The following is a 23,905-nucleotide window of genomic DNA, read 5'->3' as shown; positions in this document are numbered from 1 at the left end:
TTCCTTCATTCAGTCTATTTGACACTTAATGAACAAAAGCAAGCAAAACAAAATATATTACTGTATTCATTCAGTGCATTACACAGGTTCATATCATGCATTTCCATCCAAACAGAACACATCATATGTACAATAAACATGAATGCCTCAAATAAACCATTACACAGAGATTACATGTACACTTTCATTAGCAAACATGATTCATCATCATTTAAGTCACGTCAGGTCATTCATCAGATCATGGTGTCTCCAGGAGCAGTGCAAGGAACATGTTATTCAATCTTGGGATACACCGAAATGAAACTTCTTGGCTGAAAATGAACAAAATGAATACGGTTTATTTATTTCTGACTTGTTGCACAACAGCTAATACACAGCACAAGCTGTCACGAATATCCAAGGATGAAGACGATGATGAAAATGAAACAAGGTCTATTAAATAAATCCACAGAATACCAAGCTGCGAGACAGCTGTGTATTACACACACAATACCAGACAAATGAGAGATCACACAGCAGCAACTTAAATGCAAGACGAATGAGGGCCATAACTAACCAGTCCATGATGAACCGAACTGAACCGAACCGTGACACAAGCCTGATTGTGTGAGCTGTATGTGAGGTTCACACACTCCTCTGTAGTGTGTGTGTGTGTGTGTGTCTGCTCCTGATCCACAGATGCGTCTTCAGCGTTGTGATTGTTTACACAGTACATAATACAGTCTTGCACAGACATGTTTAAACATAAAATAATCAAATAAATATGAGCAAAACTTAAACTAGCCAAAAAGCCACACGAGCTCGCTTGAAGAGCAGACGAGATTTTCATATTTTGACGGGGAAAGAGAGAGCGCAGTGATTCACCCACAGTAGAGTTATTTAATGAAGGACTATGAACACCTCACCTTCAGCATTATAATGATTCACCCGCTCCGGACAGAGACAGAGACTGAGACGAGACGAGACTAAACCTCTCACAGAAGCATCATCAGCTTGAGATCACGCCGATCAAACATCCCAGAGCCGTGATCAGCTGAGCACCCCATCCCTAACTCAGAGGCGAACACCTTCCTCCGTGTCTTGTGTTTCACTCTGAAGAAACGTTTCGTTTGAGCTACTGATTACTATTAATTTGATGAAAGTCTTAGATTAGTGGTGATGTTAGCTCTAATGCTGCAACAGCGTGTCATGATGAATCAGAAGATTGTAAGAAAATATTTCGTTTTCTAGAAAGACCCTTTAAGTGGATGATTGTACACTGGAGCAAAGCGTTGTGCAGCAGGAGACTACGGAGTGCATCAACCTTTTCAGTTTCATCAAATGTTTAACAACCAAATGATATGTTCACCTTTACTACAAAAGGGTAGTTAGCTGGTATCTTTTATTAATTTCATGTTCAACAGGTTTGTTTTGTTAAAATGTAACTTTATAATTGTAACTTATTTTCAATCATATAATTATTATAGCACCTAAAATCTGTTTTCTATATGAAGAGTTTGTTTGAGTCAGTTAAAGGCTTGGGTATATTGTGGACATCAGTGGTTTATTCTGTAATATTACAGCCTAAATATTATGATATCGAATCGATTACATTCATTGAAATTAATAAATAATTCTACTCCCCATAAATAAAACTCCTGATGCTGTCGGGAGCAGACCAATCTTGTGAAATTCGGCTTGAAAGGAGGACAGCACAATGAAGTTATGAATGTAAGATGCGTTCTGTAAGACGTGCGCTCGGGAGCATGACTGGACACGTGATATTGGAATATGGAAAGCACTTTTTGATTTAATAATATGAGGTTCTCTCCAGAGATGTTTTGTCACATTTCTTCAGTTAAGGAGGATTTCTGTGTAGTTTGTGTGTTCATTTGCCTGAACTTCTTCAAGTGAGTTGCCGGACAAACTGTAACTCCAGCCGTCTCCTTCTCTACTGATACTGCGACTGTTCCTCTGGCATTTACAACATTTCCTTTTTCTCCCCAAAAACAACTTTGTCCATTCTGGTGCTCCATTTTACCGAACTAATGGCTGTTGATGACTATTTGAATTGAATTCTGCCAGAGTGTGCACTTGTATGTGTTGGTTAAATGCGTAACGTTATGTGAGTAGGTCTGCTCATATCTGAAAATAATATATGAAAAATAAAATAATTTTACATAAAAACATTAGACTATAGCTTATATTTCTTTATTACATTTTAAAATGAACATAAAGCTCAAATTAATTGTAAAAGGGAAGTTTATTTGTATAAATTGTTCATCACGGTGGGCCGTGGGTTGAGAAGCACTGGTGATCGGGATGAGAGCACCTCAGTGAGTCAGGAAACACCCTGAAGTAAATGCATTATTGAGCTGTTTCTGTCTGTGATGTGTAATGATGTGTCTGTGTTGTCAGATCGGGATGCTGACCGTCACTCCCTGCAGCGAGAGCGTATGTATTCATGTTCTTCCCTTCATTAGCCGTATCTGCTCACTCACTCCTGCTGTATGAATGTGAATCATGAGTGTGTGTGTGTGTGTGTGTGTGTGTGCCGTAGGCTGCAGATCTGGAGTCTGATCTGATCAAGCATCATTACATGATCCGTGTGTCAGAGCTCACCACTCAGCTGCAGCTGTGTGACAGTAAAGCCGTCCACTTCCACGCTGAGGTCAGTCACAACACACTGCCAACATACTTGCTGACCTCTGTTCTACACACTGACCTCTGACCGACACTGACCTCTGATTGAGACGCTGACCTCTGATCGACACGCTGACCTCTGTTCTACACACTGACCTCTGACCGACACTGACCTCTGATCGAGACGCTGACCTCTGATCGAAACATTGACCTCTGATCGAAACACTGACCTCTGATCGACATGCTGACCTCTGACCAACACTGACCTCTGATCGAGACGCTGACCTCTGATCGAAACATTGACCTCTGATCGAAACACTGACCTCTGACCGACACTGACCTCTGATCGAGACGCTGACCTCTGATCGAAACATTGACCTCTGATCGAAACACTGACCTCTGATCGACATGCTGACCTCTGACCAACACTGACCTCTGATCGAGACGCTGACCTCTGATCGAAACACTGACCTCTGACCCCTGATTGACACTGACCTCTGTTCTACACACTGACCTCTGACCGACACTGACCTCTGATTGAGACGCTGACCTCTGATCGAAACACTGACCTCTGATCGACATGCTGACCTCTGACCAACACTGACTCCTGATCGTCATGCTGACCTCTGATTGACACGCTGAGCCCTGATCAACACTCTGACGACGCGCTGACCTCTGACCCCTGATCGACACTCTGACCCCTGATCGACACGCTGACTGCTGACCCCTGATTGACTTACTGACGACGCACTGACCTCTGACCCCTGATCGACACGCTGACCCAATCAACACACTGACTCCTGATCGACACTCTGACCTCTGACGACGCGCTGACCTCTGACCCCTGATCGACACTGACCCTGATCGACTCTCTGACCTCTGACCGACACGCTGCCCTTTTATTTTGACTGGTTGTGTTGCAGGTCTTTCAGTGGTACTCTTATGATGGTAGTGTTGTGTGCAGCTGCTGAAGTAGCTCTGGACATGACCTTTGTGAAGAGAGTTAGTGTATCAGAAAAACCATGCTGTTCAGTCACACAGAGAACATGCCGTTATTAGCGAGGCTTTGACTGACTGCTGTCTAATGATGTCCAGAGCTTTATTTGAGGTGATGGTGTCTTCTGTTCCAGTGTCGAGCTGTGGCCAAACGCCTGGCGATGGCAGAGAAGTCCCGCGAGACGCTGACGGAGGAGCTGAAGCTGGCTCATCAGAACATCACACGCTTACAGGTACAGCTAGCATCCGCTCTCCTGACTCTGTGTGCGCTTGTGTTGGTCTGACACGCTCTGCTGTGCTTCAGGACGAGCTCAGCACCACCAAGAGGAGCTATGAAGATCAGCTGAGCATGATGAGTGACCACCTGTGCAGCATGAACGACACGCTCAGCAAGCAGCGCGACGAGATCGACACGCTCAAGCTCGCCTCCAAGGTCAGACCACAGCCAGATTCGGTTCAAACTCCTCAGGAACTACCCTATACTTCTTACAGCCAATAAACCCTTCTAGCCATTGACCTCCATAGTGTGGTCCAGAAGACTGATGTGAGTAGAGCATCAGCTGTGTTCTGTTGAGTGGAGCTCACGAGTCTGTGATGATGGAGTGACCAGGTTCAGCTGAAGGATCCCTTTAACTCCTCACACACAGACATGATCTTTTCAGTTTAGAAACTTGGGCTGGGAAGAAAAATATAGATTTCTTTTTTCTTTTTTTTGTGAAACTGTATGGATTCCCTAGAATTGATTAGTCTAGCCTGTTTTCAGATAATGAACAACACTATAGCGTGTCTCACATCCAGTAAATGACAGTAAGCTTTGTTACTCTTCAATATATATATTTATAATATTTTTTTTTTTTTTTTTTTTTACAATACTCAAATAGCATTATCTTTTTAACATCCATCCGTTTTTCATTCACACTAATCTTCCAATCAAACACATTTTAGTTTGAATACAGGGAAATAGTTATTATATTTCCAAGCTGAAACAGCAGGAGCTCAGGAGCCGGGCTTCTCTCAGTCTCAGGAGCTCAGGAGCCGGGGTGATGATATGAGGATCTTCGTCATGCCCTGTGTGTGTGTGTGACGGGGAGGAGGAGGATGTCATCATCTGTTCCTGGAGTGTGCGGTGCACTTCCAGAGGACGAGGAGGATGCCACCCTCTCTTCGGACTCCTCTCATCCTCTTCCGGTTTCAGATCTGAAGTTACTCTAAGAACTAATCTTTTGTTCCTGAGGTCAGACACAACAGGAGCAATCGTATCTGTGGGATTGTTAGTGTTCTTTCCACCATCAGAGGAAGAGTGATTACACTCGTCTCTTGGGCTGATAATAATCTGGAGAGATCGACTTCACGTCAGCGGTGGTAAATGTGACTGTAATGTGTTAGAAAGACACCAGGATGTACAGCCTCCGCTGCACAGAGACGGATTCTCCCTGAGCACATTTTTTTATTTGCATTTCAGTGAGTGAAAGAATAATTTGAACCCAAAGATCATGATTGAGTCTATGAGGCGAGCACAGCGGTCAGATGTGTAGTTGGTCAGCAGGTTTGCACACATGTCGGGACGGATGTTCATGGTTTCCTGGCTGTTGTCTGTCAGCTGGAAGTTTGGGCTCGCTCCACAGATCCTCTACAGGACTGAGGTCTGGACACTGTTTCTCCAGACACTCTTGTGTTGTCCTGGGGGTGTGTGTCGGGTCACTGTCCTGCTGGAGACCCGTCCATGACCCCTCTTCAGTGTCCTGTCTGAGGGAACGAGCTCCTCCTCAAGGACTTTACTGTCCATGATCCGTCCATCTGCAGAACACACCATTTAACATATTCAGTATTATTCACTCTATTGGTTTTTTTGTTTATATATATATAAAACAAACCTGTCAAGTTTTTATGACAGCTACCATTTAAAAATGTATTATAAAAAAAAAAAAATGTAGTAGAAATATAACTAGTGTAACTGTACCTGACACAAATCCAAAATCAATATTGAATGAGATCAGAATCAGGTTGAATGCGATCATGGAAATGGTCAATACCCAGTCCTGATAGAGAGGTTTTGATTAAAAGACTCTGTAATAATGAAACTTTGCTAAATGTGATGTTTGAATGGTTCATTGAGTGAACTCTGTTCTGCTGGACTCTTGCAGGGAAACTCAAAGAAGAACAAGAGCCGATAATGAGGACAGAAGTCTGTCTCTGTGACGGAAAACATTCCCACCGAACACCAGACATGTGACAGGAAGCAGCTGATCTCCAGAGGAGCCACGTCTCTGTGTGTGTGTGCGTGTGTGTGTGTGTGTGTGTGTGTGTGTGTGTGAAATTACAACATCTGTTTCTCCTCACACAGATGTGTATTAGAGAATTAATGACTTACAAACACACAAGTCTGTTTTAATTCTGCGTGTGTGATTAATTCAGAGGTAAAATCATGGTAATCCCGTGTACCTTTTTCCAAACAAATATACTGAAGAAATCGTCTGGATGAGAAGGGTCCATGTGAATGAACACACTGAATCCACGGTGATTTTCCTGCTTCATTTCCTCTGAAAATATTAAACCATGTTTTTATGTTCCGAATCTATTGTCGTTGTCTAGCGTACATGAGGACGTATATCACAGATTATTGTGCAGTAGAGTATGATGTGAATCTTGAGTGCTCTGAAAGCTGAAGAAGCGCAGCATGAGTGTCATGATCATCTTAGTCTCTTATTTCTCTTTATACGGATCTGTTCAGCAGCACAGTGTACTGGATTCAACCAAAATCAAGACAATAAAGCTGGAAACTCAGCCATTTTGCCTTCAGTTTTTTTCATTGCAGTATTTCAGCCCAAAGTTTATCTTAAGAGGTCTAAAGAAAAAAAAAAAAAAAAAAAAAAAAAAGTTTTGGAGAACTGAAGTTCTTCCCGTTCGACAAATTTCGGGTCCTACTACGGCGGAGGATGAGCTCATTAATATTACTTAGGCCACTCTGACGCTGCTGGATAAGCTCATGAATATTAATTAGGTCGCGCTGACGCCGTGGGTAGTCTACTGAAGGAAGATATGCGCTCATGAATATTGATAAGACGCTGAAGGCTCATCTCATGAATATTAATCAGAGTGTGTTGAGGTTGATTGGTGCTCTCCCGTGCCTCATTAATATTAAGGCAGTCCTTCGCCGTAGTAGAGCGGCAGGATCCGCTTCCCGTTCGGGATGTTTTGGCTGGAATCCCGTCCGCTCCACTTATTTCTGCCATTTTGAGAAAATACCGTCTGCGCCGGATCTTTCATCTAAAACAATGAGGTGACAAAATATCTCAAACTCTCACACACACATTATCACTTTTTCCACTTTTCGTCTATGTTTTGTGTGGTTATAAAGTAGCGACAGCGGCTCTCCCGAACCCGAGGCTCATCTGAATCCGTCTTTAACATTCACTGAGGAACAAACACAAGACTGCGAGCGAGAATACACTTCCACACCTTCAGTAGTCTGTTAAAACTGAGCCTGCATCTATTCAGACAGTTTGACCAGTTCTTTGTAAGTTATTTTCATAGTGAACTTTATTCTGTGTCTGTTTAAGTCGGTTCGTTGAGTTGTAAGTTAGTTGTGTGATGTTGAATTCTTTTGCAGCACATCAGTGAAAAAGAGCAAGATTGCTGCTGGCATCATCTAGTTTAGTCGAACCATCTCAGAACTAGATGATGATACCAGACGAGTCCGTCACAAAACCTGATCTGGAGAAGAACACACAATAATACTGTTGCTCAGTCCTTAAAACCTCTAGTTGTGCGTCACTCGAGTGTTTGATGGAGAAACAGATAATCACTGATGATAGTGAAGAAGAGAGAAATCTGCTGTGCTTCTGCTCGGAGCACGGTTCCTGGATGAGCAGTAACTACACACACATTTAGGGAATATAATCAGGTTACTTTTAGATATCTTTTGACCTAACATTGACACATTGAAATAAATAGTATAGTCTTGTACTGCACTGGTATAAAAATGCAAAGAAAAATAAAATATAGTCAGTTAGTTGATACTGACAACATAAAGTGCATTAAATATTATTTTACATCAAGGTTTCTCAAACTGAGGTTAGTCAAGGAGCTGCAGGGGGTTATGAGTTTAATGAAAAGCTAATAATAAATTCAATCATACTTTTTTAAAAATTAAATTAAGTAATTTTAAAACCACGTCAATCAAAATAAAAAACATTGCATATTTTATTTGTTAACCTGCATGTCATGTGACCATTTACCAAAGTCAGAGAGCCATGAACACACAATATGATGCTTAATTTTTAAGTAAATAAATTAGGTGAAAGAGATTCACCTGATAATTTTTTTTAAGTAACCTGCATTACATTTAAATAAGAAATAATGTGAATGTGTACATTTTAATGTTTGAAAAACAAAAACTGTTTCAAATACATTGTAAGACATGGTAAAATAATCCACTGACTGATAAATCGAATAAAAATGAACTTCTTCATCAGTAGTTGATGCAATGTTGAAGCACTTCTGAAACCTGGACTGATTTCTGTAAATCCAGTGCTCACACCTGACTGATGACTGATCTGTGTCTGAACCTCCGATGAACTGAACACTTTCTCAATCTATAGAAGAGGTATAAGAATAGACAAATTAAAGATGAAAGAGAGAAATTGGAGAGAATCAGTACATTTTTAATAATGCATTGCTGTTGTGTAAATAACGTGTAATTAAGTAATCAATAAAAAATAGCTGATTAAGGGTATTTAAAAATGTAATTTTTTATTTAATTACGAGTACTTAATTTCTGGAATCTGATATTTAATCCAAATGACATGTAATCAGTAACTAGCTCTGTCTACTACTACGAAGTTATTCTCAGTACTTTTATTGGAGATGATTGTGTGCTGATGGTCTTCTGTTTCACTTGCAGCAGTCTGCGCCTCAGAGATATTCCCTGCTACACATCCGCAGCGATGCATCTCACATTAGCGCACTCATATTTGACTATAATACATCATATCAGAATCAATGAGCTTTATCGCCAGGTGTGTTTACACATACAAGGAATTAGTTTTCGTGACAGAAACTTCCGCAGTGTAACAGAATGACAGAGACCGACCAAAAACACACATTATTAAAAAAATAGAACAAGTAAGTAAGGAATGACAATACACAAATTGACAATTGTTTGTGGAGGTATATTACAATAGGCAGTTCAAATGTTGAGTATGTGTGTTAGATAAATAAGGGTATGTGTATATAAATATAAAGTGTAGTGTGTTCGCCGTTATTATCAGCTGTTCATAAGATGGATTGCCTGAGGGAAGAAACTGGTCCTGTGTCTGGTCGTTCTAGTGCTCAGTGCTCTGTAGCGTCGACCAGATGGCAATAGTTCAAAGAGGGAGTGTGCTGGATGTGAGGGGTCCAGAGTGATTTTGACAGCCCTTTTTCTCACTCTGGATAAGTACAGTTCTTGAATAGATGGGAGAGTTGAACCGATGATTCGCTCAGCAGTCCGGACTACCCTCTGTAGTCTTCTGAGGTCAGATTTAGAAGCTGAGCTGAACCAGACAGTTACTGAAGTGCAGAGGATGGATTCAATGATGGTGGAGTAGAACTGTTTCAGCAGCTCCTGTGGCAGGTTAAACTTCCTCAGCTGGCGAAGGAAGTACAACCTCTGCTGGGCCTTTTTCACAATGGAGTCAATGTGGATGTCCCACTTCAGGTCCTGAGAGATGGTGGTTCCCAGGAACCTGAATGACTCCACTGCAGTCACAGTGCTGTTCATGATGGTGAGTGGGGGGAGTGCAGGGGGGTTTCTCCTGAAGTCCACGATCATCTCCACTGTTTTGAGCGTGTTAAGCTCCAGGTTGTTGAGACTGCACCAGACAGCCAGCTCTTTTACCTCCTGTCTGTAAGCAGACTCGTCACCGCCCTGAATGAGGCCGATGAGTGTGGTGTCGTCTGCAAACTTCAGGAGCTTGACAGAGGGGTCCTTATGCTGTTTTCACACCAAACGCGAATAGAGCGTCTGGTGCGAATGATTTCAATGTTAAGTCAATGCAAAGGCGTGTTTACGCACGTCTGGAGGTCTCGCGGCGCTAATGGGGCGTTAAGCGTCGACGTGCGTATAGAGCGCTTTGCACGAAACACGCGTTAAGCTTTTTGTGCATTAAGCGTTTGACGCGAATTCACGTCTTCCGCCCGAGTTGAACAATTTGAACTTTGGCGTCAATTCGCGCCGTGTTAACCAATCAGGATCCTGCTAGGAGTCACTCATTCAACAGTATGTTCCTGCAGCCTCCGGTTGTGCAGGAATACCCTTCTCCACTCATTCAACAAGGAGGAACGACTGATGTTGTCAGTGAGCAGTCAACCGGAGTTATATGACAAAATAAACAGGAATAAAAAGGACCTATATATATAAAAAACATATTAATAGATAAATTGAATAAAGGCCAAAGATAAGAAACGTTTAGTTTTACCCCAAACTAATTATATTTGATCTTGAACCACTAAAGACACATCAGAGCCAGCGGCAAATGTCAGAAGTTCTATCCGAGGAAAGGCTACTCTCGGCGAATACATGATGACGGAGCTCCCGCTGATCGCATGGAGCTCATCTCCAAGATCAGCGAAACACATTTTTTTAAAAAGACGCTGTCATTATAAATAAACCGCATATTTGAGTTTAAAACAACTACATTCTCGCCTGAAATACTTTTAAAACTACATTTCATGACACAATAACAGTAATATTTTGAAAATTATCCGAATAAAAATGGGGTTGAAAATGCTGCGTGAACCCAGCTGGCAGAATTCGCGTCTGTTGTGAAGTTAATTTCAAGCGCAAATGAAGCGAATGATCTCAAAATGGTCAAGCGGCAAACTAGACACGGTAGATGTGAATTTGACGCTCTATTCACGTTTGGTGTGAGCACCGCATTAGAATGGTGAAGGCGGGTGTGAGGTGTTCTTTCAAACCTGCAGTCGTTGATTCTCCACAGTGCTGGGATGGGGTCCTGTAGTTGGTGATCTCTTTCAGACTTTTCCACACTGATGCGGAGTCATTGGAAGTGAACTGAGTCATTTGTTTTTCAGAATAATTCCTCTTTGCCACGTTGATCTCATTTTCCAGTGTGTATTTGGCTTGTTTATCCAAGACATTTCCCCCTTCCTGTAAACCTCTTCTTTGGCTGACGGAGCTGTCTGAGTTTTGCAGTGAACCACGGTTTGTCAGTGTTATAAGTTAGCTGAGTCCTATTAGGATGAACCAGACAGTGATCAGAGAGTCCCGAAGCTGCTCGTGGAACAGATTGAAATGCATCCTTTATTGTGGTGTAGCAGTGATCCAGTATATTACTGTCTCTTGTGGGACATGTAACATGCTGTCTGTATTTTGGCAGTTCACGGGAGAGATTGGCTTTATTAAAGTCCCCGAGAATGATTAAAACAGAGTCCGGGTGTTGTTGTTTTGTCTCTGTGATCTGATCAGCGAGTTTCTGTAAAGCTGAGCTCACATGCGCTTGCGGAGGGATGTAAACACTGACCAGAATGAACGAGTGAAACTCCCGCGGCGAACAGAACGGCTTACAGTTAATGAAGAGTGTTTAGAGATTTGAGCAGCACATCTTTAACACAGTTACATCTGTACACCACCGTTCATTGATGTAAAAGCCACACAATTTCCCTGTTGATTCTGCGTTGCGGTCCGCTCTGAACAGCTGAAAGCCTGGCCAATGGAGCGCGCTGTCTGGAATGTGATGGTTTAGCCAAGTTTCGTGAAACACAGAGTGTGAGAAATACTTATTTGTCCGGGAGAGCAGAAGGATTTTGTCCATTTTGTTGGGTAGAGAGCGGAGGTTCCTCAGTTGGATGCTAGACGGGGCATTCGAAATCTGCACTGATCACTCGTTTCCTGACGTGCCGGCTCTCTTCCCCCTTCTGAACGTCAGGAAGTGCGAGAACAGCGTGACTGCTCCCGACGAAAATGTCCAGCAAAACATCAGAATATATCAGGTGATGTGTGGTGCCGAATGTCCAGCAATTAATCTCTAGTGTATTTGATTGCAGGAATATAACTAAAGACAGGACAAACTAACAAAAACACAAAAACAGCTGCAGAGCACGTCCCAGAGGCCGCCATCTTGCATCGGTGCCAGGTGACAAGAAATGGCCAGATATAACCTATGACACGCTATCAGACATTTATTTTTTTACATTTTGGGAAGCGCATGATTTGCATCAACAGCTAGATGCATTAACATTTGTCCATGTTCGACTGAATGCATCCCAGACCTCCTCCTGAAGTGGTTTGAGCGATCGGGACCAGGAGTAAACAGGCCTTTTGATAATTCACTAAAAGAAACTGAGGAAAGAATCACGTCCAGCTCTGGAGATCCACCGCACACGTCTCTAATTATACGTCTGATTCAGATCATCAGATCCAGAGGATCATTTCCTTCTCACTCAGGAATGACAGTCCATTATATAATGGTCAGTTTTCTGAAAGGAGACGTTATTGGTGATGATTGTGACCTCAGGAGGGTGCAGGCTTTGACATGAGATGCAGCAGGGGTGCAAACAAATGCAAATAAAAAGAGTCCATCTATAAAGGAAAAAAAAAACTACAGAAATCTAGCTTTAGCTGGAGGGACTTACAAAATCAATATAACAGGTGAAAACCAGTATAAAATGTAATAGCTTCAGGTAAGACTGAGCTACTGAGCTCCTGTGACCAGTTAAGAGAGTAATTACTTCATTATTAACTTATTGCTTAAAATCTCAGGGGTAATTCATATAATTAATGTTTAATTAATATAATTAATATTAATTAATATGTAAATATAATAGGTTAAAGAGATTCGACTGACAAAAATAGTTTGGGAATCCTGACATTACATGTACATAAGAAATAACATGAATTTGTGTGTTTTAATGTGTTTGACTTCCAAAGAATATTAATATTATTAAATAACACACCGAATGATAATTCAAATAAAAATGTATATGTTCATCAGTAGTTGATGCAATGTTGTGATGCTGAGAAAACATGTCTTTAATAAAATAAATAATATTACAATTTTAGTGACCTTTTTTTTTTTTATCCGTTGCTCAAATGCTGTGTAGCCTCTCAATTTTCTGTGTCATTATAGTCATCTGACTAGTGACTGGTCTCTGTGAATGTCCACAAATCTAGTCTTTCTGAGTGTATTTAAGTGGTATTTTAGAAAGCAACATTAAGAGATGTGGGGTGGATTATTTAAAGGAGGGACATTGTGACTTCACAATATCTGGAAGAAGTGCACTGTAGTCCAGCAGATCAGTTTATTGTAGTTCTTGGAAAGTGTTTTGTTAAAGGAATATCACCTTTTAGAGTGGAATTTGAGCTTTGTAATCTTGCAGTTTTTTTATGCTCGAACAGCAACATTACACACTAAAGTTGAAAAAGTGAAAAAGCCTAATAGAACCCCTATAATGAACTGACCGATAATGCAGAATATTAATAACTACATGATACATGGGCAAGTGTTTCCTGTGTTTATTCATTTGTCCCTGAGAAATGTGAGTAGATTCTGTCATGCACAAGACATTTAGAGCTGGTCAAAGAGACTCAGACTTTTGCTTTCTTATTTCAGATCAGCTGCAGCTTTCAATATTTCTACCCTTTAGACTAAGATGCCCCATATTTAATGCATCCCATAATAATGTCTGTGTGCCCTCCCTCTGCAGATTCAGAGCATCCTATGTGTCCAATAGTCAACACATAATTTGTGTATGTTCAACATATAGTTGTAAGTACCTCAATAGTTTCTGCCTGTTTCTATTTCTGCAGAAGATTGTGCGCACAAGAAGAGTGAAGCGATGTGCTCCATGAACCATCCAGCCAACTGGGTTACATTTGAAGATGAAGGGACAACCTTCTCCTCAGCCCAGAAATCTATGTGCTCTCCTGCATCAAACTCGGGTTCAGTACCTCGGCCCAACGGGCTGAAACTTGTTCTGCCATCCCTGGGAAGTGAGTCATGGAGCTTCAGCTCTGCCATCGAATCCCCTTCCATGGATTCCGGTCTCAATGGGAGTTCATGTGTGCCCAGCAACACTCCTCTGCACACTCCGGTGGGTTTGACTCCGTCTCTCTTGCACTTCGCTCCTCAGGAGCAGCCAGACTTCTCCAGAGGTCTGTCCAGCTTCTCTCAGAGAGACTCCGTGAAACTGAATGAAGGCTCGGCTTCTGTCAACGCACCCAATGATGAGCCAGGCCATTTTAACCCCTTCTGGGGGGAAGCTGAGCACAAACGAGTGTCCTGGACCTCATCGTCTGACTCCGACTCTGGACCCAGTTTGCCCCGTTTCTTCATCCGTACCAAGGATGGCAATGAGCCGCCCCAAGACCACCTTCAGTACTCCTACTCCTACATATGCCATAAACTAGAACAGCTGAGAACAGAGGAGAACCAGCAGGAAGGAAATGTTGGGAAACCAGAAAAGGAGAAGCAACCTTCAGGCTTAGGTGCTGTGAAAGATCAAGCGATGAACAGAACTCAGTCCGCCTTCGTCCAGCAGGGATTGTTCCTCAGTCAGAGGAGACAGGGTTGGTCCTTGATGCTTCGGATCCCAGAGAAGAAGAACCGCATGTCCTCACGCCAGTGGGGTCCCATATACCTGCAGCTGCTGCCCGGAGCACTGCTCCAGCTCTTCTATGAGAAAGGCTTGGAGAAACCCTTCAAAGAGTTCCAGCTGCACGCCTACTGCACTCTCTCCGGTCCGAAGCTCGAAAGTTACGGCGAGCCACGCAAGATCGCCACGCTGAAGATCGAGCATGTCTCATACATCGAGAGAAAGCGCTATCACCCCAAACATGAGGTGACCCACGAGCCAGAAGTGGAGCAACTCTTGAAGTTTGGCACCACCGAATATGGTGACTTGGAGGACTTACTGGTGTCCGTAGAAGAAGAGCTCCTGCGGTTACCAGTGCTGCACCAGCATCACAAACACTACGAAGAGCAGGAGCTGTCCTTGCAGATATCTGACCGCATCTGGTTACAGCAAAGTAAGGATGGTGCTGTTCTCGAGTGCACGGCCATTACACAAATTCACTGTCTCGCCTTCTTGAATGGGGCGACGGAGTGTTTCCTGGCTCTGAATGACCTGGGGCTTCTCAGACAAGCTCCTTCGTATGCCTCTGATGAGGATGAGGAGGTCTGGATGGAGATTGCAGACTACCATTTCCATCGGTGTGTCAGAGAGACAGAGTTTGTGGACAAGCGGCTGATTAAGTTCTGTCCTCCGGACGCCTGTCGCGTGGAGCTGGTGCGCTACAGGACAGTGTCGCTCCGCTGTGGGGAGCCGCCCCTCTCTGTTAAAGCCCTGGTGACTGTGCAGGGTGCTTGCATCGAGCTGCAGGTCTTCCTCAACGTTTTGTCCAGTTTCCCATTGCCTACAGAGACGATGATCTGTGAAAACATTGTGGTTCAGGTGCCATTCCCAGGCGACTGGGTCAAAGTGTCCAACAGCATGTCCCTGCTGCGGCAGAAGTCTCTGAAGGCTCGCATGAACAGAAACGCATGTCTGGGCCTAGCGCATGTGGCCGAGTCTCAGTCTGTGATGCACGTGTCTGTCGGCACGGTCAAATATGAGAATGTGCATCGAGCCATCGTTTGGAGAATCGAGCGGCTTCCTCCAAAGAACGTGGGTAAGAAAACACTACACAACTTCTAATGTGAATATCAGTGGTTAAAGAAAAATACATACATTATATACACAGGACTTTTTAATTTTATCTCCGTGAGGCAAGGTTTTTGAGTCGAGACCTCAGATTGCATCAGATTACTGGTGTTCCACTGCATTACAGACATCATAACAGTCATAAGGATGGAAATTATGGAAATAGTAATAGTTTTTTTGTTTAAAGTACACATTGTCACAGTAAAAAATTAAAATAAAAAAATGCTGAGAAATTTGTGTTATTGTCAAAAGACTATGTCTGAATCAGATTCAGAATGATCATCATAACATAGATGGCACAGATCGTTTTCTTTAACACATTCGAAGCCTGAATGTCTTAAACCACTTTCTGGATCATTTCATTCTGTAATATTAGCTAATATTGATTTATATGCTGATTAATGTTTGATGATCCCACTGTTTTACGCATGCATCTGCTCACACATGCGATCGCTTGTTTCTGCTTCTTCACTGTTTTGATCCAGATGTTCAGTACTCGTTCAGAACATGTGTAATATCTCCTACTGAATAACATTCAAAACAAGAAGAGCCTGGAAATTCTGTCAACGGCGGGGAAAGTGTTCATAACTGAACAGCAGAAATATCAATAAAACATTTTTCGTTTATTGGTTCATTTTATGACAGTTTTATAAACGCACATAAAGTTTAATATATGGGTTTAGTATATTAATAAATACATTTATGAACCTGACAGACCAGCCAAGAGACGTAAATGGGATTTAATATAGTTAATCTAACTGTAAAATGACTTCCTGTTTCGTGTTCATATGAGTAATTGCTGCTGATCAGAGGAAAAATGATCTGATCCAGGACAAATATCAATACTTGCACTTGCTGATTAAACTAATAGAAAAAAAACAAGCAAATATATAAATGTAAACAGAACTATTTCACTGAAAAACTGTTTAGAAGAACCAATTTGTGTACATGAATTAGACTTCCCTAATTTCCCCTCAATATTACAGATAAATTGCATTTCTGTTAGAACCCATCTAGTGTTTTACTGGATTGCTGAACCTGTGTCGTAGCTGGAGCTCACATCTCCGTTACACACAACACATATGTGAGGAAAACTACATGCAGACGAGGTGTTTGTGAGGATTATAGAGGAAACTGATGGTGTTCTCTGTGGAACGGTAAAGACTGAATGATGAACACACAAAGACCGTCACCTTCAGTCATTTCTCTTGGGATTTGATGTCTCTGTGAATTACTGCTGCCAGTAACACACAGTGCTGTCATCTCAAGTGAGGCTCAGCACAGTGAAGGTCTTATCTGGTCCTTCATGCGAGGGTAAATCTCACAGGTTTTGTGATTGTCTTGTCCGTAGCTCTGGAGCAGCCTCAGTCGTTGGCGTGTAAGCTGGAGCTTGCGTCAGATCAGGAGATTCCCGCCGACTGGTTCCCGTTTGTCAGGGTTGAGTGTGAGGTGGCAGAGGCGGTGGTGTCCCACACGCGTGTGAAATCTGTGGGCATCGAGAGTGATGTTCAGCCGCAGAAACACCTGAGCAGCAGGGCATACTTCCACTGCCAGGTACAGGATCCTCACACATCACATGCAGCGTGGCATCTCATAGCAGGTACTGCTTCAGTATTGGCTCTTTTTGCAAAAATATTCAATCGTGTACTTTGTGTCTTGAAGGTGGAAATTGAGAAGAAGCTGATCGAGGCCGAGGCGGTGAAGCAGTCGAGCTGTGCGACACAGTGAAGATCGAGCACACGGATCACCGTCTGCATGTCGCTCACAGTGAAATCACAGTATTCTCTGTTATTGTAATTATTTTTATATCATTATTTCTCATGTAGAAGTCACACTCCAGTATGCCACACATCTAATACCATTAAGTAAACAAATGTTTATTAACCATGAGAATAATGCAACTTTATATACTGTATAAATGTATTTTTCCAGAGTATTTTAATAACTTTAATGGTCTTATTCAGTGGGCGGCACTTAACAATTCTGACCCCATTTTAGATTTATATGAGACTGTAAAAATATGGGAACATGTGCATGAATACAGATAATATGTACCTGTCTGATAAATGTTTGCAAAACATACATTTAACTCATAAGCCCTGAGACTGTCAGGTGTGCCCTGGGAGATTTTGGGGCAAGCTGAGGAGAAATGATTCGCCCACAGGACACTTGATCTGAATCTGCATGCAACAGGATTGGGGTTTTGATGTACGTGCACCTTAAGAGTCTGTAGTGTGTGATTGCTTAGAACAGTTATTAAATTACGCTTATGCATTTACCCTTATTTATGTTTATTCATGATGTTATATTGACCTAAGAGGAGCATATTAATTATTCAATAAAAGTTCTTCTCGTCCCTGTCACTCTCATCTCTACCGCTTCACTTTCTGACTCTTTAAAACATTCACTTCAGTTTCCATACGGTGAATGGTTTTACTTTATTATGACTTTATCGTTCCTGTGGCTCAGTGGTGGAGCATTGCGTTAGCAACAAGTTTGTGTGTTCAATTCCCTGGGAACCCATACTGTTAAAAAATAATATATATATATATATATATATATATTTGCAGAATTAAGCTTAGGTGCAGGGTTTATTAGGATAGGACAATACTGAGGGTGCAAAAAAAAAAATCTTAAATACTAAGAAAATCACCTTTAACGTTGTCCATATGAAGTTGTTAGCAGTGCATATACCTAATTAAAAATTATGTTTTAATATATTTATGGTAAGAAATGTACAAAACATCCTCATGAAACATGATCTTTACCTAATATCCTAATGATTTCTGGAATAAAAGAAAAATCGAGAGTCATGTGTCCTGCCATATGAGTCACAAGTATTACTATCCATGCGTGCTTGGGCTATCACACCGATCGTCTTGATGTTAGTGGCCTATGACTAGACTATGTCCAGAGATTGTGGATTAAAAACAAGAGGAAAACGTATGCTGATCAAAAGAAGGCTTACAGTAAGGGAAGAAGAAGGACCCGTGTAAATTTCAGATCAACAAGGAGTGGAAAGGCCTGTGATCGGACACCAAGTTTGCTGTTTCTTCTTGATAGGTGAGTAACATTAGTTGAATGCAGGATAAATGAAGGTGGAGTAAACTCTAAAGTGTTTTGGAAGCCCTTGTCAGAAGAAACAGTCGAGCTACAGATAAGGACAGCAGTTTGTACGTGTTTTGCCTAGTTTTCTCATTAGACTACTGCATGATCGTCATTGCTAGGAAACTTTGTTTTATTTACTATGTGTCTTACCCTGGTAAATACGTGCTGAAGTGGTGCCTGGTATCAGTGTGTATCAGTCTCTCCTCTCTTCCTTCTCTGCAAATTACTTCACTGCTAAAACAACATAATACCACAACGCCTCGACTCCCCTTTGTTTGGTTTTCCACTGTATAAAAGTTGTACCTTTATCTGTTTCCAGGTACTTTTTTTCGTACCACCTCCGGCGAGGTTCTAAGCGAGCTGAGGCGATACTAAAATGTGATGTGAAAACACGGCAGACTGCTGATTGGTCAGAGAGAATCGTCACTATTTACTGCATCATCAATGCACGCGGCAGACGGAGTATCCTGAATAACCCCGCCATTTTTTTATAATTTGGCCACAGATTGATATACACATTACTATTATAGCAACTTGGAAGAATATGCCGCGGTCAAACGAGGAGTCGCAGACTTTCCTTTGTTTGATTGCCGGAGAGAGAATCCAGCGAGAGATTGATGTGGCAATGAAGAATGAAAAAGTATATCAAGAAGTCTCCGAACTGCTGTCCACACATGGCTACAACAGGAATTTCCAGCAATGTAGGGAAAAGTAAAAAAAAAACTAAAGAGTGACTACAGAGCCGTAAAGGACTAAAACAGCCTCAGTGGTTCAAACCGAAAAAGCTAGAAGTGGTACAAACAGATGGACGGTACCTACGGCCTTTGTTGGAGTCGCTGATGGAGGACGGTAAGTGTTTTTAGTTCACATTACATTATGATGATACACAGCTCAATATTTCTTCGTGGCCTGGCAAAACACACCAATTTGAAAAACTAACGGAATGCATGGGCATAGAAACTGGATGACGAGTAATTTCTTACTGCTAAATTCAGAAAAAATTAATTAATTATAGGACCTAAAAACTCTGCTTGTAATAACCTAGAACACTGTCTAAGACTTGATGGTTGCTCTGTCAATTCTTCGTCATCAGTTAGGAACCTAGGTGTGCTACTTGATCGCAATATTTCCTTAGAAAGCCACGTTTCTAGCATTTGTAAAACTGCATTTTTCCATCTCAAAAATACATCTAAATTACGGCCTATGCTCTCAATGTCAAATGCAGAAATGTTAATCCATGCATTTATGACTTCAAGGTTAGATTATTGTAATGCTTTATTGGGTGGTTGTTCTGCACGCTTGGTAAACAAACTACAGCTAGTCCAAAATGCAGCAGCAAGAGTTCTTACTAGAACCAGGAAGTATGACCATATTAGCCCGGTCCTGTCCACACTGCACTGCTCCGGGAACACTTCACATAACACCCATTGCACTTGATACATCATTAGAAGAATGGCATCTACGCTAATATTAGTCTGTTTCTCTCTTCACTTCATCTACAGCGATATCGTTGACCTGATTGCAAATGATTGCACTGATACTATTGAAACTGAACTGAGATGATGACATCACTGAATTCAATGATGAACTGCCTTTAACTATCATTTTGCATTATTGAGACACTGTTTTCCTAATGAATGTTGTTCATTTGCTTTGACAAATCTTTTTGGTTTAAAGTGCTATATAAATAAAGGTGACTTGAAAAACATGCACATTTACTATTTTGCATTAATGTATATTTTTTTTCGCCAGTGTGAGCTGTTGACAACAGAGGACGGAGTTTACAAGCAGCAAAAATGTTTGTGGTTAAGGAAGGACTTTTTATCCTTTTTAGGAACAGTGGTTGAGCCCACAAGGGGTTTTCATTTTTATTCAGCCATAGACATTCAGATGTCATTGTTTTTAATAGTAGTACTATTATCATCAACGATACACCACGTAAAAACACTACATACATATAGGCATGCTGACTGATATACTATAACATTGCACTAAATGGATCGCAGGTATGGGACAGCACAATCGACGCGCTTGTATTTGCACCTAGTGAAACTTCAGTCACAAAGCTTGTTTTCACAGGTCACATGACAGCCTCATTTCAAGCAATGCTTCAGAACACGGTTTCCAAACACTAGTGTGACAAACACTTGAAAAGTGTGTCGACACTAGGTTTCACTTATCCCTACCTGAAACACAGAGAACAACATATCATTGCTAACATCCTTACAGGTGAAAATAACTATTAGTTATTTAATATGCATAACAAAATATGAAACAAATCATGCATCCATGCTTCCACAAAACATGCTTGTATTGTTACTGAAATATGAGTTAGTAATGTAGTCTAGTAATGGTCTGGTTTGGGAAGTATAACTAATAACTAATACTGATATACAACCCTAAATTACTAGCTAAATCATTGTAAGACTGAACTGAAGACACTTTTGATTTTAAATGCTGACTGTTAACACCGATTGAACTGGCTTTTATGCTTTTGGGTCCGAGTTGTAATTATCAAATTTGATTCATAATCAGTCTTACGGTCAATTTGCTAACATGGGGCCAGGCCACAGTGTATATTAGCACTATAATATGCTAATATCATATCAGAATATGTGAATAGCAAATAAAGAAACCACTCACCATTGCCCCAGAACAGAACAGCAATTCCATGGTTGAAAGGCTCTGACGAAAATGTAAATCACGATCGTGAGGATCGATCCCTGAACAAATTGTTCTTTAAGCCTGTTTATTCATAGAAAGTAACTGAACTGAATCGAGTTTTAGTCCCTGGCTGATGATGCAAGACGCACAGCCAAAGTTTGCTGACCCCTTCGTTTATACATTGATCAATTCTGACTACAAAATCTTTAAATTCTTGTTGTCACTGATAACATACAGCACAATCTGACTTTGCTGCAGTCTGGAATTGAACTACTGGTTCCGTCTGGTCAGAGGAGAACTGACCCCAACTGAGCCTGGTTTCTCCCAAGGTTTTTTTCTCCATTCTGTCACCGATGGAGTTTCGGTTCCTTGCCGCTGTCGCCTCTGGCTTGCTTAGTTGGGGTCACTTCATCTACAGCGATATCATTGACTTGATTGCACAGATACTACACTGAACTGAGATGATGACATCACTGAATTAAATAATGAACTTCCTCTATGCTTTATTGATATACTATTTTCCTGTTTAATGCTGTTGCTTTATTACAATCTGTACTGTTAAAAGCACTATTTAGATTAGATTAGATTCAACATTATTCTCATTATGCAGAATACAGAGCTAATGAAATGCAGTTAGCATCTAACCAGAAGTGCAAGAATATATTGTTTTATATACATAAAAATGCAGAGTAAGTGAAGCTTTGATTTACAGAATGTACAGTGGAGTTGCTATATACAGTACTGATCAGAGTATATACAGAATATAAACAGGAATGCAGTGTAGGGATTGTATGTACATCATGAACAGCAGGAACGTGAGAACAGTGGTAAAAAATAGAGTTGGATGAGTGTGCAAAAGTATAGTTAAACAATGTATTCTATGCAAAAACAGTAGTGCAATGATATTTTAATAGAAATAGTTTACTGTGTTTTGTACAGTAACAACTTTAGAAAGTTTACAGTGCAATACCTTGAACAATGTGCAGTCTGTGCAAAATATAAGTAGTGCAGACAGATGTATGTAAAGTACTGTGACCAGTGCAGTAATAAATCAGGTGCAGGTTAGATTGGTGGTGTGGTGTTCAGAAGTGTCACAGCCTCGGGGAAGAAGCTCTTCCTGAGTCTACTAGAGAGTGTAGACACCTGTAACACCTGCCGGATGAAAGGAGGGTGAAGAGTCCATGGTTAGGCTGAGAGGCATCCTTAAATGTTCTCAATGGAAGTTAACTGGGTGCCGGTGATGTGTTCAGCAGTTTTCAGCTGCCTTCCGTCCATTCACTTTACACAGAGTGGAGTAAACATCTGATGTGGAGAGTGTGAGAGGCAGTTCACTGGGTTGATGCTCAGTTTTGAGTGAAATCTCATTATTATTTTTATCAAAGCGAGCATAAAAGTGATTGAGCTCGTCTGGGAAGGATGTAGAGCTGGAGGGGGGCACAGAGTTAGGTGGTTTGTAGTCTGTGATAGTTTGTATGCCTTGCCACATACGCCGGGGTCTGAAGAATTAAAGTGTTCTTCAATCCTCTGTTTATGTGTGAGTTTGGCCTGGCAGATACCCTTCCTCAGGTTGGCTCTGGCTGAGCTGTAAGCCTCCCCGTCTCCAGACCTGAAGCCTGCATCTCCTGCTTTGAGCAGGAAGCGAACCTCTCTGTTCATCCAGGGCTTCTGATTGGGGACTTTTTTTTGTGTCTGTGTGTGGTCACTCTGCCCACACATCTGTTGTTGTGTTCTAAGAAAGAGTCGGTGTAAGAGAGTTTGTGGTGGCCTGGGCAGCAATCTCACTCCAGTCTGTGGAAGAGTGGAGTCAGCAGTCAGTGGAGTTTTAACAGTTATTATTGTAGGTTTCACACATTTGATTACAGAGGTATTGAGACGGAGGAGTCACATGCTGATTTGGGTTGATTTGGGCGGGGTCTGAGCTAATCGACCATGATGGTAGGACCATGGGCAACGCCTTCAGATCTTCACAGAGGCGCGACTAAACATTCCAGAGCTCTTTAATTTTTGTGCATTAATTATTTTTTAGGTGGGACAGAGACGGATCTACAAATACAAGAAAGAAAAGGAAGGAAGTAAAGCAATGCAAAAAGATAAGGCGAAAGAAAAGGGACAGGAAGTAAGCACACACCAAGCCCAAAACCGCGGTATTCTGAGAACCTCTCAGGTATCCAAAATATACGACCCATACGAGCTCCCTGCAGCAGAATGGCACAGAGACCTGAACCATTTACCTGCATGCACACATATGGACATTTTGAATAATCATGTTTTTGGTGTAAATTACTCCACAATGCAGGAGTTTAAAAGCCTCAAGTCTTTGGAAAGTTACGAGGCTTTCTGCTGTAGCTGGGTGCAGGACTTGGCCATCTAGAAGCTTCCAGGTGGTGAAAACAGTGTTGTACTGGCCAAGGTAAGTTTCTTCACATGCGTTTTAGTGTCTTGTGCTTACATTGCATTTAGCAGACACTTCTTGACCAAAATGACAAAGTAATTAACTGCGACTGGTTCGTAAACACTAGATTGTAACGAGATGTTCAATGTACAAAAACGTTTCCAACATGTTTTGATGTAGGCTAAAGCTGTATATGTTTAGGTTTAGTTGTAATTTGATTTTAGCCCAATGACAAATACTGTACAATGTTTTTATGTTGGGTATTGGGGGCTCCAAAGTGGACAAACCAGTTCTAGGTTGGCTAGGGTAGTGAAATGTGTGATTGCAAGATGTAAATGTCCTGATGCTGTGTCCATTCTGGTAACCTAAAAAACTGTATTTCATTGTTCCTGTGTTTTCCATATGTATCGTGTGAGGTACTGG

General features: G+C 41.6%; 2 protein-coding genes across 4 annotated transcripts in view; both read left to right on the top strand.

The window, feature by feature from the left end:
• The window catches only part of ppp1r21 (protein phosphatase 1, regulatory subunit 21), a 29,924-nt gene extending 23,519 nt beyond the window's left edge, over window positions 1–6,405 (top strand). For both annotated transcript variants that reach the window (XM_026224694.1, XM_026224692.1), the window contains exons 18-22: window positions 2,398–2,433; window positions 2,540–2,650; window positions 3,753–3,851; window positions 3,923–4,051; window positions 5,763–6,405. In XM_026224694.1, coding sequence (XP_026080479.1) covers window positions 2,398–2,433; window positions 2,540–2,650; window positions 3,753–3,851; window positions 3,923–4,051; window positions 5,763–5,792 — 405 coding nt within the window. In that variant the 3' untranslated portion in view covers window positions 5,793–6,405. The remainder of the gene's footprint in view (window positions 1–2,397; window positions 2,434–2,539; window positions 2,651–3,752; window positions 3,852–3,922; window positions 4,052–5,762) is intronic.
• Window positions 6,406–6,772: 367 nt separating this feature from the next.
• ston1 (stonin 1) lies at window positions 6,773–17,681 on the top strand. 2 transcript variants are annotated; one of them, XM_026224695.1, is made up of 4 exons: window positions 6,773–6,898; window positions 13,427–15,286; window positions 16,670–16,872; window positions 16,981–17,681. In XM_026224695.1, exons 2-4 carry the CDS (start codon window positions 13,456–13,458, stop codon window positions 17,044–17,046), a joined length of 2,100 nt encoding a protein of 699 aa, XP_026080480.1. In that variant the 5' UTR covers window positions 6,773–6,898; window positions 13,427–13,455; the 3' UTR covers window positions 17,047–17,681. The 2 variants fall into 2 exon arrangements, with proteins under 2 accessions (XP_026080480.1, XP_026080481.1); XM_026224696.1 differs by lacking the exon at window positions 6,773–6,898 and adding an exon at window positions 6,977–7,135.
• Window positions 17,682–23,905: the final 6,224 nt, after the last annotated feature.

Source organism: Carassius auratus, chromosome 38 (genome assembly GCF_003368295.1).
Source record: "Carassius auratus strain Wakin chromosome 38, ASM336829v1, whole genome shotgun sequence".
NCBI classification, from domain to species: domain Eukaryota; kingdom Metazoa; phylum Chordata; class Actinopteri; order Cypriniformes; family Cyprinidae; genus Carassius; species Carassius auratus.
The sequence above is the reverse complement of the archived record's forward strand: the minus strand, read 5'-3'. Positions and strand labels throughout refer to the sequence as shown.